At 40.6% G+C, this 21,822-nt stretch overlaps 2 protein-coding genes across 6 annotated transcripts; both read right to left on the bottom strand.

Moving 5' to 3' along the window:
• Positions 1-390: 390 nt before the first annotated feature.
• On the bottom strand, positions 391-6,779 carry dusp10 (dual specificity phosphatase 10). The gene is made up of 4 exons (XM_088286822.1): positions 6,520-6,779; positions 4,853-5,682; positions 1,686-2,054; positions 391-1,049 (listed from the first exon to the last, which is right to left on the bottom strand). Exons 2-4 carry the CDS (start codon positions 5,634-5,636, stop codon positions 784-786), a joined length of 1,419 nt encoding a protein of 472 aa, XP_088142948.1. The 5' UTR covers positions 5,637-5,682; positions 6,520-6,779; the 3' UTR covers positions 391-783.
• A 6,787-nt stretch (positions 6,780-13,566) lies between these two features.
• taf1a (TATA box binding protein (TBP)-associated factor, RNA polymerase I, A) lies at positions 13,567-21,793 on the bottom strand. 5 transcript variants are annotated; one of them, XM_088286958.1, is made up of 12 exons: positions 21,631-21,793; positions 21,246-21,441; positions 20,875-21,038; positions 20,623-20,736; positions 20,357-20,555; positions 19,836-19,957; positions 19,588-19,746; positions 19,418-19,484; positions 19,145-19,268; positions 18,894-19,048; positions 18,116-18,154; positions 13,567-14,173 (listed from the first exon to the last, which is right to left on the bottom strand). In XM_088286958.1, exons 2-12 carry the CDS (start codon positions 21,370-21,372, stop codon positions 14,121-14,123), a joined length of 1,323 nt encoding a protein of 440 aa, XP_088143084.1. In that variant the 5' UTR covers positions 21,373-21,441; positions 21,631-21,793; the 3' UTR covers positions 13,567-14,120. The 5 variants fall into 5 exon arrangements, with proteins under 5 accessions (XP_088143084.1, XP_088143081.1, XP_088143080.1 ...); XM_088286955.1 differs by lacking the exon at positions 13,567-14,173 and adding an exon at positions 16,564-16,751 and having other exon boundaries at positions 21,246-21,373; XM_088286954.1 differs by lacking the exon at positions 13,567-14,173 and adding an exon at positions 16,565-16,751.
• Positions 21,794-21,822: the final 29 nt, after the last annotated feature.

Genomic DNA, 21,822 nt, shown 5'->3' with positions numbered 1-21,822 from the left:
ATGGATTAGGAGACTCATTTGGTGGCATTGTTAATCTTGGTTTGAATTCATTGCTGACAAATTTAGAACACTACTGGCTCAAACCAGCAGAGACGCTTTCGATTCAGTGGCGTTTGCTCTCTAAAGAAAAACGTCAACAGCTTGATTCAAGGTATCGAAATGTAATCGATTATTTTAAGGAAGTGAAGCGCCCATCCCTAATAAGTGTTGTACCCAAAACATAAATTTACTGCACATTACATTACACCAATATTCAGCAAAGACTTGGAAGTATTTCCAATATATACACAGAAGATCAAAGTTGCATTCCATTCAGAAATTATTGCACAGTAAGCCATAGTGGGCTTGTAATGGTCACCCTTGTATAAAAATAGAACATTGACACACCAGACATGTCTTCAACTGTTTATTTTTTTTTCAGTTATTTATTTATTTTTATTTTTTTTAGGACTGGCCAGCCCGGGCCACAGTGTGAAGTGTGAACTTCTCCTGTCTCACACTTGCTCCTCCGCAATCCCACATGGAACTCTTCCAAAGCGAGCACATTCTCTCTCGCTCTGTCTCAACTCGTGCTCTCCTCCGGGATGTCGGCCAGGTCCAAACAGTGGGGATATTTTGGCATTTCATCAGTTCTGACCCACAGCTTTGCTGACCCACAGCTTTGGCACTCCGCAGAGTCCGAGACGCGCACAGGCGGGGAGATTGAAGAAAAGGGGGTAAAAAAAAAAAAATAGCGGCTTACTCACATTCCACACTCAATAACCAATGAGTGATACGAGCGGTTCAAACAATGGTCTCCACGCCCGTGAGCTTTGGCGTGAGGATCCGTGGCGTGATTCCGTTGTTGAGGTCTTCCTCAAACTCCAGCAGCTGGCCCATGAAGTTGAGATTCGGAGAGATGATGGGCCTCCTGGTTTTAACGAATTTGTAGGCATCCGTCATGGTCATCCAGGTGTGCTTCATCAAGTAGGCGATGACGATGGTGGCGGAGCGAGACACGCCGGCCTGGCAGTGGATCAGAAGGCCCATACCAGCTTGGTGTGCTTCCTCTGAAATGCAGAAGAATGAAAATTAGGAATTTGTCAAATAATTTTAATTTAAGTTGCAGGGGGAAATTTCCATATATAGGGTGCACCGAGTTGTAAGCCGCATTACTTTGCGTTAAGGAAAACAAACCAGCATAGCAAATAAGTCAAACTTCATTCCACTTATATTGAACATCCGTGCATGAGGCTCACTTTTGATTTTTGAGAATTTGAAGTTTTTACAATTCTATGTTGTACAACAGGGAAAAATCGGAAAAAATCAGCAAAGATAGGCCAATTCTTTGCCTATTTTTTTTTATCAGGGTGTTTGTAAATTTGAATGTGATTATCTTGTGTTAATGTGTTTAAATAATAAATAAATAAATTCATCAGCAAAAACGAACCCCCCCCCCAAAAAAAAAAATTTGCCAATTTTTGCCAATTACAAACAAGCCCATATCGACTGATTAAATTGTCCGGCCGATTAATCGCTCAGGTCATCGTATTGACTGTTTTCAACAAAAATGGTCTCATCCAAGAATTACCGGCAATAGGAAAATGGTTGCATTTTCTATGAGCTCATGGGTGAGTTGGAAAATTGTGTGATGTGAACAAATCGAAACAACAAAACAATATAAATATGAGTGTACGTTTTCCTACCAATAAATTCAAATGCCTCCTCGAAGTACTGGCGAAGGTTCTGCTTGTTGCTGTCGGTGGCGGGCAAGCGCTTGTAGATGAACAGCCCCGTGTCATAGTGAAAGAGCGGCAGGTGAGTGGTCACATTGAGGATGTAGCCGACGTTCAAGTGTTGCAGCAAGTTGATGTCCTGAGCGTCGCGCTCGTTGCCAAGGTAGAGGAAGGGCAGCACGGGCGTCACGTCCGCGTTCTCAATGTCCGGAGTGGAGGGCAGGATGTGAGGTAGCGCCCCCGAGAGGCCGGCAGCCGCGCCCGAGTCCAGGCCTTCGTGAAGGTGCAGCGAGTGTTCGCACAGGTTCTCGTGGCTCTGCCTGAAGCAGCTAAGGCCTCCTGCAAACAGAAGCAATCGAATGAAAATACGCTTAATTATATATATATATATATATATTTTTTTTTTTTTTCAAAATCTCGCAAAATGAATATCACGTAACGTGGAATTGGCCACTATCTGGCATTATGGTTTGACACAACTCAAGGGTCTTGTTTACTAAAAGTGTATTTTAGGAGGGGAAATTTTACCACAACAGCTGTGAGACAATAGCTAATACAGACTCAATTTTTATTATGCCCCTCACTGAACTTTTGCCCCCCCCCCACCCTATATAACTGCTTTGCACCTGTCACCCGTAATACCGTTGAGTAGTGTGAAAAATAGACACACACACATATTATACACATGCACGCACACATGTTGTCAGTGCACATATTGTTCACAGAGCAATAGTTGATGCCTGATTTAATGTGAGGTCATTGCACAGCCTTGCAGCTTCCCCTTTTGGTGCCCGGGCAGGTGGAGAGTTACTTTATGGTTGTCATACATCGCACTCTCTTTCGCACACACACACACACACACACGTCACTTAATAATTGGAGTCGAACGATGTACAATATTATCGCAATAGTTTGCCCACAATATCAAAAACAGTTTTCAACACTCCGCCCCATATTAAAGCTGTGCAATTACTCTTTTTTTTCCAGAGGTAAATAAGAAAAAAATATACTGTTTCAGCAATGGCACAATTTATTGCATAAAAAAAAACATTAAATCCCTGAAACCAGTCTTTGCTGTGTTTTGTACATTTTACTATTTAATGCTGGCTTACTGTATTTAGTACTGTACAGAAACTGATGGAACAATTTATAATATTTCTTTGGTTGTCTGGATATGCAGTGAATGTGAAATTCATATTCTAGTAAAATGAAATACTGTCATAAAGTCTATTTAGCCCTTGCACATTGGGCCTCCAAAATACGGATATTTCAAGCTTGTGTAGGAGAAAGCGAAACCATACGTTGCAAATTGCATATTGATTTTTTTTTTTCACGTGTACTCAATAATTCAGTGCAGTTCTACAACGTTCAAAACAAACCCAAAATGGTGACTTATTATTCAATGAATTTTAATCCGACAGTTAAGATGAAACAATTCAAAAGTGTATGATTGACAAAGCCAGAACAAAAACTCCACAAATAATAAAACGTTAACACTGAATGTTAACTGTATGAGGCATTTGAAAATATCAATTGTATAAAATGCACTACAAAGATTGTGAGTCCACTGGTGTGTGCTTCCTTCGGTCCGATTTGCATGAAATTGGAGGTCAAAACTGAATCCACTTTTATCCCTGCATGGGCAGAAAACACTGGCTTGATGTATTTCATTTTTCAAGGGCGGGCAATGCATCAATCCACAGCAAATATTTTAAGCGCGCATTTCATAAAACCGAGCGCTCCCGTTTAATTTTAGCCTCATGTGAATCGCATCACTGTGATTTGGAGAGCGAATGACAAACGGAGCTTTTTGGCCTCAGAGAAAAGTCCAAAATGAAGGCAAGCTGAGTGTCCTATGTCCCATGTCGGGTCTTTGACAGAGAATAGTTGATTAGTTGAAGGCGGGGTCAAAAATCGGTCAACCAGGATGTAATTTGTTTGCCTCTAGTGTAGCCCATGAAAGCAGTGCCAGCGTCGACGTACAGGACATTTGCATGAAAAAAAAAAATAATGAGATGGGAGAAATGTGCAACTAGTCCATGAGATGAAAACATTACGTCGGACGTTCGCAGTTCGTAAAAAAATAAATCTACAGCCATTGTGTTGGAATCTCAATGGATCTCACGTTCCATTTTTTTTTAGGCTTTTTTAAGACTCGATTGCAGAAGAAGAAAATGAGCGGTAATAGTTGAACATTGGAGATTGAAAAAAAAAAATCACCGTTCTTCAGGGCTCAAGTAACAACCAATCCTGGGTTTTATGAGTGAGTTTGGTCATGTGACGTTCACAAGTTGATCCATAATAGGCACTGTGATGTCATTTTCAGTTGGCAAAATGGCCGCCTCCTGCGATGGATAAAAAACTGTTTTTTGTTGCTTAATTCATATTCCACAAACACAATATTAATCAGAATACCGTGCTAAGACCAGTGCAACCAGATAGAATATAATATTGGAAAGAACATTTTTGAGTTGACTTCCCCTTTAACTCATTCTCAACCAGCTGAGTAAAAAAAAAAAAAAAAAAAAAAATGTAACTTTGACGTCTTTATCCGTCAATGGCATTTAACGATTTAAGAGCCTCTGCACAAATGTTCAAATTCTAGCATTCACATATCTAGGTTTGCACTCACAACAAGCTGCTGCAGACACAAACAGCAGCGGTGGAAAAACATGGCAGCCACTCAACATCTCCGACTACGCTGTATTGATGTCAACAAGAACGGAAAAGGTAGCAACAACACAGCGTGCCGGTGAAGAGTGTGAACAGGAAGCCGGGACGCTCAAGAAGTCATTTTATGCCGCGCTGTTTCACACGATTAAACAAGCAATTTGCCTCCAGGCCAGGTCAGCTGATGGGAACAATAAAGGTCAAAGTTTAACAGGCTTTACGCAAACACTGCACACTATTACGCAACCTCTCACGGCTTCATCTCAGTTCATATTGGCGCTAAAGCTCCGAGCGCCGCTAAAACCGCTCATTGCTCTCAGACGTCGAGAATGATTCAGTGGCTCCGGAGTCAAACTAAAGCCCATGAAATTGCACTTTCTTACCCCTTAATATGCTGGAAAGCCCCGTTTTTCCATTTCCAGCCCATCGTGCGTTTGTATTTGCCACGCCTTGACAAATTCACTCACCTTTGAGAATGATGGGGTCTTTGCCCTCCCTCCTCAGCGACTCCAGGACCACGTGGAGAGGCTGCGAGGGCGCCAGCCTGTTGGGGTCGGCGGTGCTGTCGTCGTAGACCACGATTTCTTTGGAGAAGATGCCCTTAAATGAGTCCTTGCCCTCCCGGCAGGAGATGAGGTCCAGCACAGTGATCTTTCCCTGCTGCAGCCTCCGCCGGCTGATCTTGTCAGAGCAGTTGATGTGCACCGCCCCCCGGATGTGGTTCTTGTTGTACTCCGTGAAGGCCCGGCAGTCGATGATGACCGGCACGGGTCCGATGGGGTGACCCATGGGGCAGTAGGTCATCCGCTTTGCCAGCTCATTGGGGTGGATGACTCTCACAGTGGTGGACGGGTGCGCCTTGGGTGCGCCCGGGGCGAGGCTGGAGGCGCTTAATGCTTCGTGGTTGCTGAGCATAGAGGGTCCGGCATAGCTGAGGTTGGGGCTGCTGGCACTCACCTGACTGTGGTTCAGGCTGGGGCTGTCCTTCTCATAGGTGGTCACCGAGCAGCAGCTGGCACTGCTGCATCCACACGACAAGGAGCGCGTGGAACCCTTGGATGAGGGCATATACGTCACAAGATTGGCCGTCGCCCGAATCTTCACCACGGTGGCGCTGATGACCGTATTGTCGCTGCTGGTGGAGGCGATGGAGTCCAGGTAGCTGGTGTCCAGTCGCAGTTGGAGTTCCTGAGGTCGGATCGGCCTTGGCAGCGCCACCACAATTCTGTCGTCGAGGGGAGATGGAGGCATGGGGAGGCCGAGGGCTGGACGTCTACGGAGAACTCAACACGCCGCTCTGACACGAGAAGGGAGAAAGATTTTCAAGGCCTCGCTCGGTTCAAAGAATCGTGCGTTTGCACAGCGAGATCAAGACCGTGAATCAGCACACAAGTCTGTTTGATCAACAGCAGCTCCTGAAGCCAAAATATTACAAGTGGCAACACCCACGCTCATCACAATAACAAACAGCGGAGTCTTTCAAGTGAATCGCTTCAAGGTAATTCAATTGGAATCAACCTCTTGTCGGCGTCATTGTTTTTAACGTGGCCAATTCTGCTACGTCTTATCTGAAGCTTTTACTTGGGAGAGATAACGCCGGAAAATACTGCAACACTGCAGTTTGGATCTCTCCCACAAGTGAAGAGACGTCAAGATGGACGGTAAATTCCTTCCAAATACAAGCGTTGTAAAGAGCATGTCATCTTGGATTGTTATGTAAGAACCACCGTCATGCTTGCTTGCTTGCTTGCTTGCATGCATCCATGCATGCATGCATGCACTCTGCCTGCCGTGGTCATCCTCCAGCACAGCAAAGAGAAATCATTCATGGACAAATTCATTGAGGAAACTCAGCATGAGGACGTGCTGTGAATATAACGTGAGATTCACAGAGATGAGCACATAGGCATCGTCCACTGCAATATTTAAAAAAATTACATATATATATATAAAACTATAAATCCAGTATCCGCCATTCTTGCATTACAAACTTAAAACTCTAAAAAGCAACATGTTAACATCCCCAAAATATCACTCAAACGGCCGCACGAGGATGGCTTCATTAATTATAGTAAAGCGTGAAATCCCCGCGATCAACTTGTAATTGGCAAACTTGCGTTGAATTTCTCCTTACCGGTGTGTGTGTTGCTGATTTGGGCCCAGTAATTTACAATCTCCTCTCGATGACAGGGCTGCCTCCATTCAGCAAGTCTGCGCGCAGTGGATCGGCAACATATTTTGGGCTACTTTTACCCCGTTGCCCAGAAATAATGTTGAAGGAAGTCCGCCAGTCTGCAGTAGACGCGCAGCGGGACTGACGCGAGTTGGAGCCAATTCGCGACTTCATTAATATTAAATGCGTCTTTTGGGTACAGTGAGGTCCTGCCCTGCAGTGGGAGGAGTCTCAGCCGGGACGTCTGGTTCTGAGCCAGGGAGGAGGAGGTGGAGGAGGAGGGGGGGGGGAGAGCGGATGGGAGGGTCTGCCGCTTTAAAACCGCGGCTTCAAACCGCCTTCAGCCGCATGTACGCGCAGCGATGATGTCACGGGGAGCCAATCAGCAATCACGTTGAGAAACCAGGAAGAAGACGCGGTGCTTTCACTTGATGCTCGGTAACGTGAAATCACAAGTGGCGGTGCATTCAAGTGCCGCTCGCAAAAAGGAAGTTTGTTTAAAATTGTTAAGTTTCCATAAGGCCTTAGGAACGTATTTGAATGGTATTGGTCCGTTGTGTGAATCCCTCTAGCCGCAAGTGCTCAAAGTAATTGTTTTGAATTTCAAATTTGAGGTGGCCACCATCAAACAGTTTTGCTGCAGGCGTCATTTAGCAGCACACATGCAAATTACACGGCGTATAAGGTTTCATACAGCTGTTTGGTCACGGGGGCTTTCTTCGTGCTAACGTGCTAATATCATTTGTACTGCATGAGGTATGTGCACTAACAAAATAATTGTGTTGGCTGAGGTCTCTTTCGACATGAACACACACACACACACACACACCACCCCCATTCAAATATTTAACTACATCCGATCTCACCTGCTTCCGTCAAACTGCTTTTCTTTCGCATATTTTTCAGTAAAAGAAAAGCAGTTACAACGGGAACAATTCAGGGATGTGCGTCAATACCATAAAAACGGTTTATGGTAATAATTCATCCACATTATGTGACTGAAAGAAGCAAATAATACAACTTAAGAGACCTTTCAGAGATAGTGAAGCAACATTACGGTAACAATCTTACTAATTTGATGTTATTGGCTGACGTGTTATGAAGCCGAAGACTATTTGGCTGTCAAATACGAAAGATTGCATGCTGGGACTTTCTGGCTTTAAATCCTAAATATAGTCTGCACTCTCTTTTTATGCTTAGCCGCAACCTGAAACAATGCAGGGCATTTATTACTGCTGCTATTATTAGTCCACTGTGCACTTATTTAGAAATTGACGAGCCTATTCGGATTGGATCGCTCTTCTTGTTTCACTTTGAAGTGTGTGACCCTCACTTAGGCAACAGATGTTTTGCTTTGTTATTATTTTTATTTTATTTTTTTATACGGGGTTGGTTGTCTTGTTAAATTGATATGAGGTGTGTCAGATACACTAAGTTACACGACTGTAGTCACAAGAGATATATTTAAAAGTCAAACAACCAATTTTCCTCTTCAAAGTGACCAGTCAGGTGTATAGAAGTATACGTATGACCTCATCTCTCCGAAGCCATTTAACTTTTGTCCACATCATTTCTAAATGTCAGGCAAAGCAAATATTACAAAAGGAAAAAAAAAAAATAAATAATTTACATAATACAGAAGATGTCAACTAATTTACTTGAGGATACTTTCTAGTATTTTACATTCATGGGTTACAATTACTTTTTGTATTATTTTCCTTGTCTGGATTAAATCCAAATGCATGATTGAACATCTGCATTGTGTGACAAAGCTTTGTCTGCGAGTTTCCAACAGACCACTTTCAATTATGGAAGACAACCTTTTTCCCAAAAGTATTCACGACGGTATTTATTGATGGCTTGACAAATGACTTTTCACAATTATTGTGTATGTAGTTGCTGGTTGACATTATATGCTGCAAGTGGTTATAACGTGGTGGGTGGTCTGTGGAGATTGACAGTGACAAACAATCAGTGAGGCTAAAAAAGCCAAGCCCATAAATGCGTCATTATAAACATAAAAAAAAAAAAATAAAAATCCTCCTCATTACAATTCAATGCACCTAATTAAATCTCTTGTATTAATGCCGTTGCTTTTAATGACTTTATAGTAGTAGTGATGGCAAGGAGGCGTTTTTTTTTTTGGAACAAGGTGCCAAGCAGTTATGTAAATTCACCCGGTTCTGCCTGTAGGACTGGTTTCGTTGGGCTTTTGTTAAACAGAAAACATAATATCGTATTGTCCCATTCTGATGTGTGCGTTCTGTGTTCACGTAGTTGAGGAACAAAGACGATGGGGGAGAAATAAAAAAAAAAAAAGTCCAGAGGTCGCAAGTCATTCATGATTCATGTTCAGTGAGATTTATGTATTTTTATTTTATTTTTTCTTATTATTATTATTATTATTTTTACTTTTATAAGCGCTCAAACCACATTCAGCGCACAGAAATGTCAGCCAGTGGAAAATGTGAGCAAATGTGGCTTTCTGTATCAGTTTTGAGATCACACCAATATGAGATCATGACAAATGGAGTTAAAATACTGTCGAGCGGTTAGCTTTTTTTTTTTTTTCTTGTTTTTTTAAGCGTGGAAAATGTGACGGATGCCGGTGTGTTATTTGCTGGCCCAGAAGAAAAGACACAAAACCACTTCCTGACTTTGACGAGGTACAGTGTCGCATTCGGAGCGTGAGGGGACGAGAACGAATAAATTGCTAATGAATTTGTTCACTAATTCAACGGTTTAGTCTTCATGCAATTCCTCCAACTCGTGAAACACTTCAGCGATGCTTAAGAGGGACATATGAGGCGCAGATGGGGTCTTACTGAAATCCTAACAGCCTGAAAACCATCATGGACACACGAGGCGGGACACTGCCAAGCATTCAACAGCCTGTCACTGTACGCCGTCTTCGATTCTCGCCATTTGGCGTCACGGGTGGCTGAGCCTGTGAAACTCGTTGAAGGAAAGTTGTAATTGTCATTTGAGTCCGTCAGCTTTCATGTCAATATATTAGCTCAGGAGTGGGCAAACATTTTGATTGGCGGGCCACAATGGGTTCTAAAATTTGACAGAGGGGCCGGACCAGGAGCAGACGGATGGCGTGTTTTGGTGACCTCACCTCACCGGAGAAAAAAAAATACATTTGATTTTAAATGTAAGTGAACAAAAGCATTCCAACAATATATATGTCTTTGAAAAACCACAGTATTTAGAAAATAAAACATTAACAAGGTTTATTCATTTAATTTTTTTCAAGTTCGGCGGGCCGGATTAAAACGTTTAACGGGCCGCATGTGGCCCCCGGGCCGTAGTTTGCCCACGCCTGTATTAGCTGCTTTTTTTTGTTGTTTTATTTTTCGAGGCAGACAACAATAATCCCATCGAGACATCAGTATCTGTCCTGAGTGACATGGCAGAGATGCACGCCTTTGAATCATGGCTGTTCAGCTCAATTTGCTTAAATTGAAAATAATAATAAAAGAGGAAAATGACATGCGATGGGGACTCACCTCAGGTCTTCTTTTTTTTTTTTTTTTACAGTATTTTTTTTTTTTTTTGTCTTTACAGATTAATTTTAAACAGTGTTTTTCTTCTTTTTACACTTTTAGCTCCATTGTAACTAAAAAAAAAAAATTCAAAGCTGAACAACAATTGAGTAACCTTAAAAAAAATTAAAAAATATAAATATATATATTTAAAAAAATAGGATCGCTTTTTCAAACAAATGTCACTCGTTCCCACGGCGACCTCAGACCTTCTACAGCCACATCATTTTTGACAATTGATTGAAATGGCGAAACAGAAACGATTCACATTTTTTCCGGCCTCATTATTCACTGGTTTTCGCCGGTGACATAACCACTGAGAGTGGATTTATCTGTTCTTCTTCAACCTCAAACCTTCCCAGTCCCTTTGGCACTCCCCTTGACGGTGGTTATAAAATTTGAAGGCAGACGAGCGTTGCGGAGGAGAAGCATGCAGTATGTTGAGTTTTCGAGTACAGACGTTCAGTGTTGCGTGTGCAACACGAGTGACACATCAACAAAAGAAAAAGTCGCCTTACCATACCATCACCATTTTTGAACTAATGACAAACCTATTTACCCTGAGCTGAACTGGCCTTCTTGGTATTATTCAATCACGTTGGCATGTCCCTTCCCCTAAGGGGAGAACGGAATCATCCGTGTGGTTACCTAGCAACTAGTAAATATTGTATAGCTAACGATCACATCATTTAAACGAGGTTGTTGTGCATTGGGGCTGTCCGTCATTGAGATGCGCTCGATAACTTGATTTGAAGTTTCATCTTGGGTGGAACGTGAGATAATGATCTCCAGAATAGCAAATATTGTCATTCTGCCTGGGGTGGGCGGCCAATTTAATCGTGACCTTCTCCCAGAATGGAAGCGTATTAAGGCACACACAGATGAATTTGAGCATATTAGATGAGGTCTGGTGATATTTATACCACAACAGTGAGCACGGCAGGGCTGTACGGTATAGCGGTACTCGAAAGGAAAGGAAATTAGTCAACTCGCGTGCAAAAAAAAAAAGACCTTTAGCAGCAGTTCTCCAAAAAAAGAGTTGTTTATTAGCTATGTTTGTATAGGGATGGGCATTTATTTATTTATTTATTTATTTATTTATTTATTTTTAAAGGCTTAATTTCGAGAAATTGAAATTGTTCCCAGCTTGCTTGTTTCCTTTCACGTTGCGAATGAGTGATGACATCACACGCAAGAAAAGAAATTATATTTCCAAATAACAAAAAAATAAAAAAAATAAAAAATAAAAATTTTCATAAACTGAGACCAAATAAATAATCATCACACCAGTTTTTTCTGGGTGTTTCTCACTTAAGTCTCCTCTTTCGGAGGTCAAGCAGAGGCTTTATTGGGTTAAACAAACATCCAACACAACAAGGGACGTCATCGAGGGGAAAACGGGAAGATCTGTCCAAGTCAGTTAGTGGACCTTAACCCAATAGAGTATGCATTATACCTCGGAAGGAGGAGACTATTGGGAAAACCCTCAGAAACCAACAACAACTGAGAGGGGGATACTGTAAAGGCCAGGAAAAGCATTTCAAATGAATAATGCAACGGTTATTTCAAGTCATTTATTAAAAAAAAATAATAATAATTATAGCAAATTTAACTGCACTTCAGTGCACCAGCTCATCAGAAATGACTTGCTGCCTTCCACCTGTGACACAACCAGACGGCTTCAATATAAATAACAATGACACCTCCCAAGCAGCCGTTGTTAATCGCGTGTAAATAGCAACTGTTTCTAGGACGGTGGGGGTCACCTGCTGCAAGTCTGCGTTGGGAGTGTGGGACTGTCCCACAAGGGGCTACGACCTCGGCCTTTCGCGTCTAACACGAGCCCGCCTAAAAAATGTTTCGTATTCCTTGTAAAGTGTGATTCGGTGACGTTCTTCAGTCTTGTTCTGCTGTCTCGGCAACCACTGTTGTTTCCGATCGGGCTAACTCCCTTGAAAATTTCACACAAGCTGTCAGAAATGTGAAACGCTTCCCTTCCGATGATAGAAATGGAAGATGGAGGAGGATAGCAGGTGCGTGGAATAGCTCAAATAAAAGCATTTTCTGAATGCTAAAATTTTTTTTCGTATAGCGCGGCACACCGTGTAAGTCATTTCCATCCATCTTTGACCCGGCACAAATTTGATTTAGTATCATGCAGGCAAATGTTCTGTGTTGAGCATTTACACGGCGGCTATCATCGCCCATCATTCCCTTAAGTGCACATCTCGGGTTGATCCTTGTCATTTCCATTCAGCGCGGCGACCATCAAGTGTTAGGCTGCCGTTAAGGTTGCGTTCAAATGTCAGTCCACAGAATTCACACATGAAGAACAGTTTACTAGTCATGCATATAACGAGGGGGGGGGGCGGTAGTTACATTTCCCTGCGTGACTCTGGAGTACGTGTGGGCATATAAGAAGGTCAATTCAAAAATTATTACAAAATTATTAATTGATTATTATTATTAATACATTATTAATTAGTTATTATCACAACTTTTTTTGTTCGTAAGTTTTTTTCCAAAATACATCAAGTTGCATTATGGGAATTTTTTTTCTTGAATATTCCACTTTAAATCTGTCATTAACAGCACTGATGAAATGACATTCTACCGTTTTAATGACAAGAGATTTTGTGTAAATCGCCAGATTATTACCGAGACATAATGAAAGCTCAGTGTTTGCCTTTGGAAAAGTCGTCTGATTAAAAAAAAAAAAAAATTACTTAGTTGTTGTTGAAACTATTTACATAGATTTACATACATTGATGTTGATTTTTGTTTGTTTGGCTAGTAAATCATAACGGAAGTAATTGAAGTATTATTCTTCTGAGGTACATCCTGCCTCGGATTTAATATTCACCATGCTGGTAACATGATCACATGACCTACTCGTTTGCCTGTTATTTATCCGAGTCTGCCTGGTAAATGAACGTTCTTTTTTTTGTTGTTGTTTCCGAACAGAAGCTAATGAGGTCATTACTGACCCAAGAAAAGCAGAGAAAATAATAGAAAAAAAAAAAAAACAGACAAAAAGAGGAGCGAGATGTGTGTCACTTGGTGATGTCATCCATCCGAGCGTCCAGTGTGACAGAGACGGCGGCAACACCCTGAGTCAGAGGATGACATCAACGCTACAAGCTGTCAGACAGGTCGTGAAAGGCCTTTGTCCCGAGCTCCCATTGTCCTCCGGTTAATGCTGTCATTCAGAGCGCCACCGGCCTTAACATTTGTTAATCTGACCTAACACACAGCTTGCTCCACATCAGGACAAAGAAACACAAACAGCACATTTAAAAGCTGGCGTAGACCAAAGCCACCACAAAAGACCAGCGTTTTGATTGAGGTCAGGCAATGAAAACTGACCATTAGACAAAATCACTGGAAGGTAAAAGGCGTTACATGACTGGCTTTTTTTTTTTTGGATGTGCTACAATCAACTCATTTTTTTATTTATTTATTTATTTTTTTCAAAAACCAACAGCTGCTTGGCTTGCTTTGCATGCTACCTCGCTATATAGCCAATTCCTCATTTACTATTCAGATGATGCACATTCCCACCAGCATAAATCGGCAGCCGCCAATTATTACTTAGCCGCCATAAGTTTCATTTCACTTTGACACGTCAAGTTTAAAACAACATTGTGGGTTTTGTTCTCTTATTTATAGAGTAATCTATCAAACTGATGCCATTATATTTTTAAGCCACGCCCTTTATTAACAAACTGAAAACATGCTAATGTTAGCCACGGCTGCTACTTTGGTCGTATGTCTTATTCGTAATGCAGTGTTAGTATAAAACAAAATATTATCGCTTTACATTTTTGGGGATGGAATATATAACCAATTAGACATCAAAACGAGGTGATAAAAAAAAAATGGATTGTCAGAGTCAGGTCTGAGTCTAAAGTCCCTTCACTCTGCTTGGGAGGTTGATATTCCGTTATAGTTTCAGCAAGGTTCCTGAAGTTTAAGGTAACCATTGCCAGTTATGAGTGAATGATCGACACTTCGTCAGTTATGCCTTCGGTCTCTGATTGGTTGTCTTTCCTTGAACACGGTGGTTTCTGAAATGTCAGAAAAGCGGTACAAGATGGGGTCAGCGATGACAATTTTTTTTCCCCCACAGCTCATTATATTAATGGACTGCTATCTGGTCTAACAAATATGATAAAAAGTGATTTTTGAATGTTAATGTTGCTGTATTCTTAATTTGTATTTTTTTTTTTTTCAAATATAGCATCAACATGAGAAAAACTGCTCCAATTTATTTATTTTGTAACAAATTTTGGAGTTTGCGCAAATCAAGCCAGTCATTTAAGTGTCACGTTTAATCCAAGTCATTGATTGAGTGATTAATCATCAATTCTTAATTCTTCATGTTCGAATTTAATTGATAAAATCAGTCTGACGGTTGTCTTGACATGTCTGTCACCTGTTAATATTTTTTGAATTACAGTAACAAAAAAATAAAATAATAATCAGCATCCAATAAATGAGTAAAAAAATTATTGTAAGAGTTATCCGTCAATACTTTTTAGATCACCGATACATCATGGAGCAGAGCGGCACTTAATTCTCTCATGACAAATGGACAGTTTATAGAGAAAATGATGAATGGAAAAAAAAAAAGTAAAGTGGAAAGACACACTCCTGCATTCGTGCAAGATACATGTGGCTTCGTAACATTTTCCAACCATTCTATTTCCTACCGTGACCGCAAGGGTCGGACACATATGCTTAACCAGAAGCATAGGAAATGTACAGTGACAGTGGGTGTACCTAATGGTTGCTAGGTTACCGAGGGGAAACATATTTCATACAAAATGAGTGACGTGCAAGGGTATGTTGCAGAAAACTGGTACTGCTTGTATTTATTTAAAAAGATAAAACAGAGGGCAGAAAATGTAAAAAAAAAAAAAAAAAAATGTAAATTGTTTGCCATGCTGATATATCGAAATTCAATTCAACAAATTTAAACCACAGGTGTGGAGCCAATCCGGATGCCCGCGTAATCTTAATAATTCATGTCAGCCTGGAATTCTGTTCCCCTTCCTTCTTCAATTTTTTAAATCATTTCTCCTTCCATGTGCTCCATTTTGTACTACATTCAACAGAGTTTGACGCAAAGTCACACTCACGACACTAATTTGCAGCACTGGCGTGTCCTATAAATCTTCAGAATTTATCTTCAAACATCTTTTTTTTTTTTTTTTTTTTTAGTAGCGGAGCCTAGCAACAAGTACAGTTGACTGACCAGCTAGTTAAAAATATTTTTTTAACCGCACAAGCAAGCAACGTGGCGAAATCTGATTTGAAGATTCCAGTGTATAAATAGAGAGAAAAAGTCATAAATATTAACTCGTGTCATTTTTTTTTAAGCATGCTCATCATTTCTTGCAGCCAGTGTGAAGCATTTTTTATTTATTTTTTTTTTTAAATCCTAGCCCACCACAGCTGAGCTCCCCCAGAAATCAGCTCAATCGTTATGCCTCCAATACATTATTGAAAGCTATTTTTTGCACTCGGGGAACAAAGCTTTTGCGGTTGTCAACTTTCAACTTCACAGTAAGGGGGGGGGGGATATTTTGGGAATCTTTTTTTTTTCTCTCCTCCTCCCAAAAGTTCCTCAAGACATGTCTCCCCTCAAGCAATTTTGACTTAGCATCTGCTAGTACTCAGTGTGTCGAAAGCTTTTTTTGTTAAACTGTTCACACCAAAACAATGAGTCTTAATTCTGATTCTTTTTCATTTCTGATGGATTTTAGTTTGACTTATGTTTGCTGGTTTTGATTTTCTGGAGTGTCGCGAAGATTGCAGCTGCAGCCTCGTGTTTTCCTGTAACTGCTCTTGCCTTTGCAGCACTGCCAAGCGCATCAGTATGTTAAGCTTTCAGATGCAAAGTTGAATTAAGAGCTTTTCAACCCTCCAACGTCTCCTTTAACACCCTGCACTCCTTTAACGTACAAGACATGAAATGTCGTGCTGTTGCTGAGTTGTGCTGTCACTGTCTGGATTTTAGGTTACAAATCCACTGAGCCTAGCCAAGCAAGACTCGGAGTACAATCTGCTGTCTGTTTTTTTTTTGTTTTTTTCCTGTCGGGAAGATGAGGTGAAACAAGGAAGGGAAATTCAATTAATGTCAAACTCGCACAACAAAGAAATGCGGAGTGCCTTTCTAGGCTCGGTAATGAATTAAACATTTTTTTTTCTTCACTTTTTTTTTTTTTAATCACAGTCACCTTGAAACCTGCTGTGATAGTTTAAAAAAAAAAAAAAAAAAAAAAAAAACATAAAGTGGAAACTCCATAGTCTAATATCCACAAAAGATTGACATTTTGGAGGGCCACAGAAATGTGCAGGAAATATAAAAAAAAAAAAATTTTAAATTAATATCGCTCTCTCTCTCTCTCTCTCTATATATATATATATATATATATATAATGTATAACATTGTTCAAGTTTTGTCTTTTGGGGGACAGTGTGGGTAAGTCACAAGATTTGGTGGTTAAGGGGATTTTTTACAGGTATAAGACAAAATGAGACGTGGGTGTTAGCTTCCTTTATGCAAAGCAGCGATAGATTGTCAACCCTTGTGATACTGCGATGCTGTTGGCTGGTGTCTCTGCCTTTGAATCCTTATTTCTGTTGGATGAATAATAAAAGGTGGACAGGTTAATGGTGCCTTCTGCTGAATTTTGTTTGAGAATTTCATTGACTTGCTTTTCACTTTACATCACTGGCTCAGATAGAAAAAAAAAAGATGTTTGTAATTAATAATTTTCAGACAAACTTGGTTAACTTAAATTACCTCCGATGGCAGCCCTGACGATCTCACACAGCACACTTTGAATAGACAAAAGCTGGTATGTCGTTTTTTTTTTTTTTGTATTTTTGCATAATGCGGAGACAAAAATATAACCTCCTTGGTAATTATTGGCTTGGGTCTCCATGTCGAAGCTGAGTTTAGTTATGTAACCCGGTCCAAGGGAAACCTTAAGGTCCATCTGTGACACGCAGGCTTAAGTGACAATGTCACATGTGTGTAATCAGCGTACTGTAAAATAAACCATTTCCCAATAAAAATGCCGAGCACGATAGAATCTAGAGTGGTGACTGTTTGGAGTTGGGAGTTTTGAAATGACATGCGACTTATATCCCCAGATCTCTTCAGCAGCTGCTTCTATGGTCAGGCAAGTGCTCTGGGCTTTTGGTTTATGTAATGACTGCAAAGCAGCACACACACATACACACACGCTGCACAGCCAACATTGTGGCAAGCCGAATCAAGTAAGCAGAATCATTACAAAACACTTTCATTTATTAAATTGGCATGCTGCTCCATCCAGACTTTATTTCACGATTTGGTGCAAAGGACCCAGAGGATTAAACGAAATACTGCGAGTGCCATGACTGACAAACAATGAGATACAAAATATGACATTAGCCTGGGAGATATTGACCACAATTATAGCGTGTGCTAAATATTAGCGCGTATACTCTGCCACCAAACCACAATTTCAAAGCAGCCTTTCATTTGACGTTGTTTACGACTACTATTGTTGCTAAACACATGGGGCTGTCAACAATCTGTCATACTTGTCCAAATTAAAGCATGCTGGGTTGTTGTGAGGTCTGTGCTGGTTGAGTAATCGCTCATGACAACACAGCTAACAGAGGCAGCGTGTACACGCCGACTCGGAGCACCGGTAGTGCGGCAAAAGTCAGCCGAGGACAGAGGAAGACTTCCAACAAAATGCTACAAAAACCATAAAATACCCATGAGGGCTGGCTGGGAGCTAAATCTGCTTTCTGTCCAGAAAAGGTGGTCATCTAAGCCGCCTATTCGGGAAAAGTACAGTGCTAGAGCGCCCCCTGATGGAAAAAGAGGGTTCTACCTTGTCTTGCTTTAAAATAACCTCATGGAACAGTTTACTGTTTTCATCATGATCATCACCAGGTGAGTCTATTTAATTTTTAATTTTTTTGTGGGCGTCAGGTTCTCTCACCATTGATTACTTGTCCAGCAGGGTATGTGAGCGTCATTTCTGGAAGTACAAGAATAACAATGAGATAAAGTCTGTTGCATCGTATTCTTAAATATTCATAAAGACCAGGTGTGGGCAAACTACGGCACGGGGGCCACAGTTTGCCCGTTAAACGTTTTAATCCGGCCCGCCGAACTTGAAAAAAAAAAATTTAATGAATAAACTTTGTTAATATTTTATTTTCTCATATAATATAATTTGTAATGCTTTTGTTCATTTTCGTTTAAAATTAAATAAAATAAATAAAATTACCAAAATAACTCATCCATCTGATACGGCTCCTCTATCAAATTTTAGAACCCATTGCGGCCCGCCAATCAAAAAGTTTGCCCACCCCTGATTTTGACTACATTTTTAACAGTTTACTTCAAAGCGGTTACCTTTTTAATACAGAAAGAATTTTTGTACTTTCCCAAGGGAAATTAGTTTTGACCATAAAGAGTGTAACTGCTCTCAAAGCCTTTGTAGGTATTTCATATAGTTCGTCTTTCATTTGTATTCTCCTATGTGGAAATGTTTCAATCTATATTTAATGAAACATCAGATTGTTGTTTTCCGTCGAGAGGGAAATGAATAATAAATCAAGTTACTGGGAGACGTATCCTACAATATTTAATTAAATGTGATAGCTTCTAATTTAAATTTAAAAAGCAAAAGTAGGGACTATCAGGTCAGAATAATTAAGAAAAAAATAATTGATTTAGAAGTACTGAAAATAAAAACCGTGACATGATCTCACCCGGACAGAGGATCTTGGAGAGTAATGCCTTCACTTCCATCAGTTGGGGTCTTTCCACGGCATCCTCAGCAGCTTGGAACCTTGTAAAGTGCAGTGCGGGCCACCACTCTTTTCTTGGCGCCATCTTCTCAGCAACAACTTCCTTCCAGTCGTCACTGTTTTTTTTCACACACAGTAATGGCGACAGATGAATCCCGTATTTTTAATTCTCGGCATTCGGTGACTTGAAAGTCGGAAGAACATCGGCATACCGTAACTGTAATTTGTCAATAATGTCTTTTAAGCGTTTCCACGCGTCCATGCTTGTCCTCCAGCAGGCGTAATCGAGCATATCGAGGACAACTCCAAGAGCCTTGTTGATGTCTCCTGTTTTCTCTTGACAAAATAAAAATGGTGTCAGTCCACATTACACTTATCAATGATTTCCAACAATCATACAAATTATTAACTTGTCTAAATAAATATTGATTGGATTGGATTATTTATGGGGCGTGTTAATGTTTTGTCTGTTCATGTCAGAATACCTGAGAGAAGCAGAAAGGAACTGTAGTCCAACATCAGCTCATGACTTGGAACTAAAGAATGGAGGACCTGGCGTATGAAAAACAAAATCATCATCTCAGAGTTGCTTTGACCTTCCTTGTGAGTCAACTTAAAAGAACATCCGATCACATTGTGGTAACTCTGGCTATACCTTTAAAACTTTCATCAATTTCCTCGCTGATGCGTCGTGTCTCTCCAAGTACTGGTACAGATACACATGTGCGTTTGGATTGGCGGGGAACGCACTGTCATACGCATAGTCTTCCAGGACTTTCTTTGCTTCCTCCTGATCATTATAGTGTTCAAGCATCTGTCCAAAAAAATGTTCAATAGAACAAAATTCAAGGTTTAGAACTACAAATTCTATCACTCTCACTGATGGTTATTGAATTTGTTTACCTCCACATAACTCAGTATGAAGGGATCCCAGACACCAGGATATTTTAAAATCTCCTTCAGATTGACAGAAGCCTGTCTGAAATAATTGTGCATGTCTTGGTTGCTTCCAGGATCGGTAAAACCTTGAAAATGGAAAACAACTGATAAAATAAAAGGTCGTCCAATGAGCTCCTTTCATAAAATACATTGACCGCTAGGTGGCAGTATTAAACCAGAGAATAAATACAGTATGTCCATCAATGACTTTAGCATCTATCCAGTCATTTTCTACTGCTTAGTTTGTTAAATGTCTTTTGTAGAATGGAGCCTATGCCAACTGACATTGGAGACAAGAGACAGGGTACACGCTGGACTGGTCGCCAGTCAGTCACAACCAGACACTTTAAATTTAGAGGATACAATTGAACAGAAAACCCACACGAATACACAGAGAAAATAAAATACAAAATCCACACAAACCCAGATCATTTTGACTGAGACATGTTGCACCTAAATAATACAAGGTAAGCAGTTTGACTTACTAGTCTTGGAGGGTGCATTTTTCTTGTCGCACCAGATAATGTAATCCAGCAAACTCCTGTAGGCCTGAATCAGTTTAATCCTCTGATACTGATCTGCTGATTCTTTGCCATACCTCCAGCTTTCAGCGATCGAGAGGTGGCGCTTTGCATTCTCAATCTGCCCATGGAGCAGCAGGTGGAAGGAATGTTCCAGGCAGATCTAGAAATGCGAAGACTATTTTAGTACAGCGGAATGGTGCATGCGCACGGTGATGATGTCGACGTACCATCAGGTAATGTTTAATTCCTGAATGCTTCATTCGCTCATAAATGATGTTATAGTCATCCATCTTTGAGTTAGGGTGATGATGAAGAATTTCAATGGTGATTCTCCAAATCATCTGAAAAGCAAACACCCTACATTACTGACCGTTTATTTCAACGTGTTAGCATCATGTTTTCATTTGTTAGTCCTGGTTTGTGTTCTCAAAGCCTATATGAAGTAATTGAGGCCCAACACCTCCCCCCAAGAAATGTACCTCTTTGTAGTGCTTTCCCTGACCAGCAGTTGTGTCCTCCAACTGTTGGGGGTAACACGCCATATATTCTGCAGCCTCCTGCCATCTGTGATGCAGCATTGCCTCTCTGATTTTCTCGAGACAAAGCCTCGTGGTCCGGTGAAAGCCTGTTTCCTTTGTGGTTTCTGCAATGACAAGGGTAGAACAACTTTATTGCTTTATCCGCTGACACTCAAGGTACAGCAGCGAAAAACTTCTGATCACATCAATCCAAACTGAGCATTGTTATATTTTTCAAGGGTGATGTTTTTTTTTTCATACAGACCTTGTGTTGTGTGTATTGAGAAAGTACTGGTGTGCCTAATGTTGTTAGTGATGTCTGTTCTACTCACCAGCAAATACTGGAGCTGCCAGTGGAAGGTTTGATTTCTTCTCTTTATTTCTCTCATTCTTCTTCGGTAAATCGTTGTGCTCATCAAACTGTACAGGAGCCCAAAGCTCGTTTTCCAGGTCGTCCATTCTACAACAGTGCTTGTTGTTGTTAGTGGATACCTTTAATCACATGCTTGATGCTTTGAGCACCTCCAGCTGAAGATGGAAATATAGTGGTATACGCGGTCATGATAACATTTATGAACTGCAAGCATGGTATGCACAAGATACTGTTGATTGTTTTTGCTTCTAGCATCCTTTTACACCAATTAGCAGACTTTAAGTTTAATAATTGAATTTTAAAAAATTGGCGATTTTTTTCTAAATGCAGAAAATGGCTGGTACCTGTGCGCTACTCGAATTGCAGGTTAGTCCACGTGATGTTTAAACGTTTAGTTTGCTAGAGTCTGTTTGTGTTGAAAGTAAATAAAGCTACACGTGCAATGTTATTACTCCTCCATGTAATATTTTCTTCTTCTCCTAATGTGTTTGGCACGTAATATTTCATACAGGACGTTGCTGCCCCCTACAGGTCAA

This window comes from Idiotropiscis lumnitzeri, chromosome 21 (assembly GCF_059441095.1).
Source record: "Idiotropiscis lumnitzeri isolate Australia: NSW breed Sydney's pygmy pipehorse chromosome 21, RoL_Ilum_1.0, whole genome shotgun sequence".
Taxonomy (NCBI): Eukaryota; Metazoa; Chordata; class Actinopteri; order Syngnathiformes; family Syngnathidae; genus Idiotropiscis; species Idiotropiscis lumnitzeri.
This window is presented reverse-complemented; position numbering and strand designations above follow the sequence as displayed.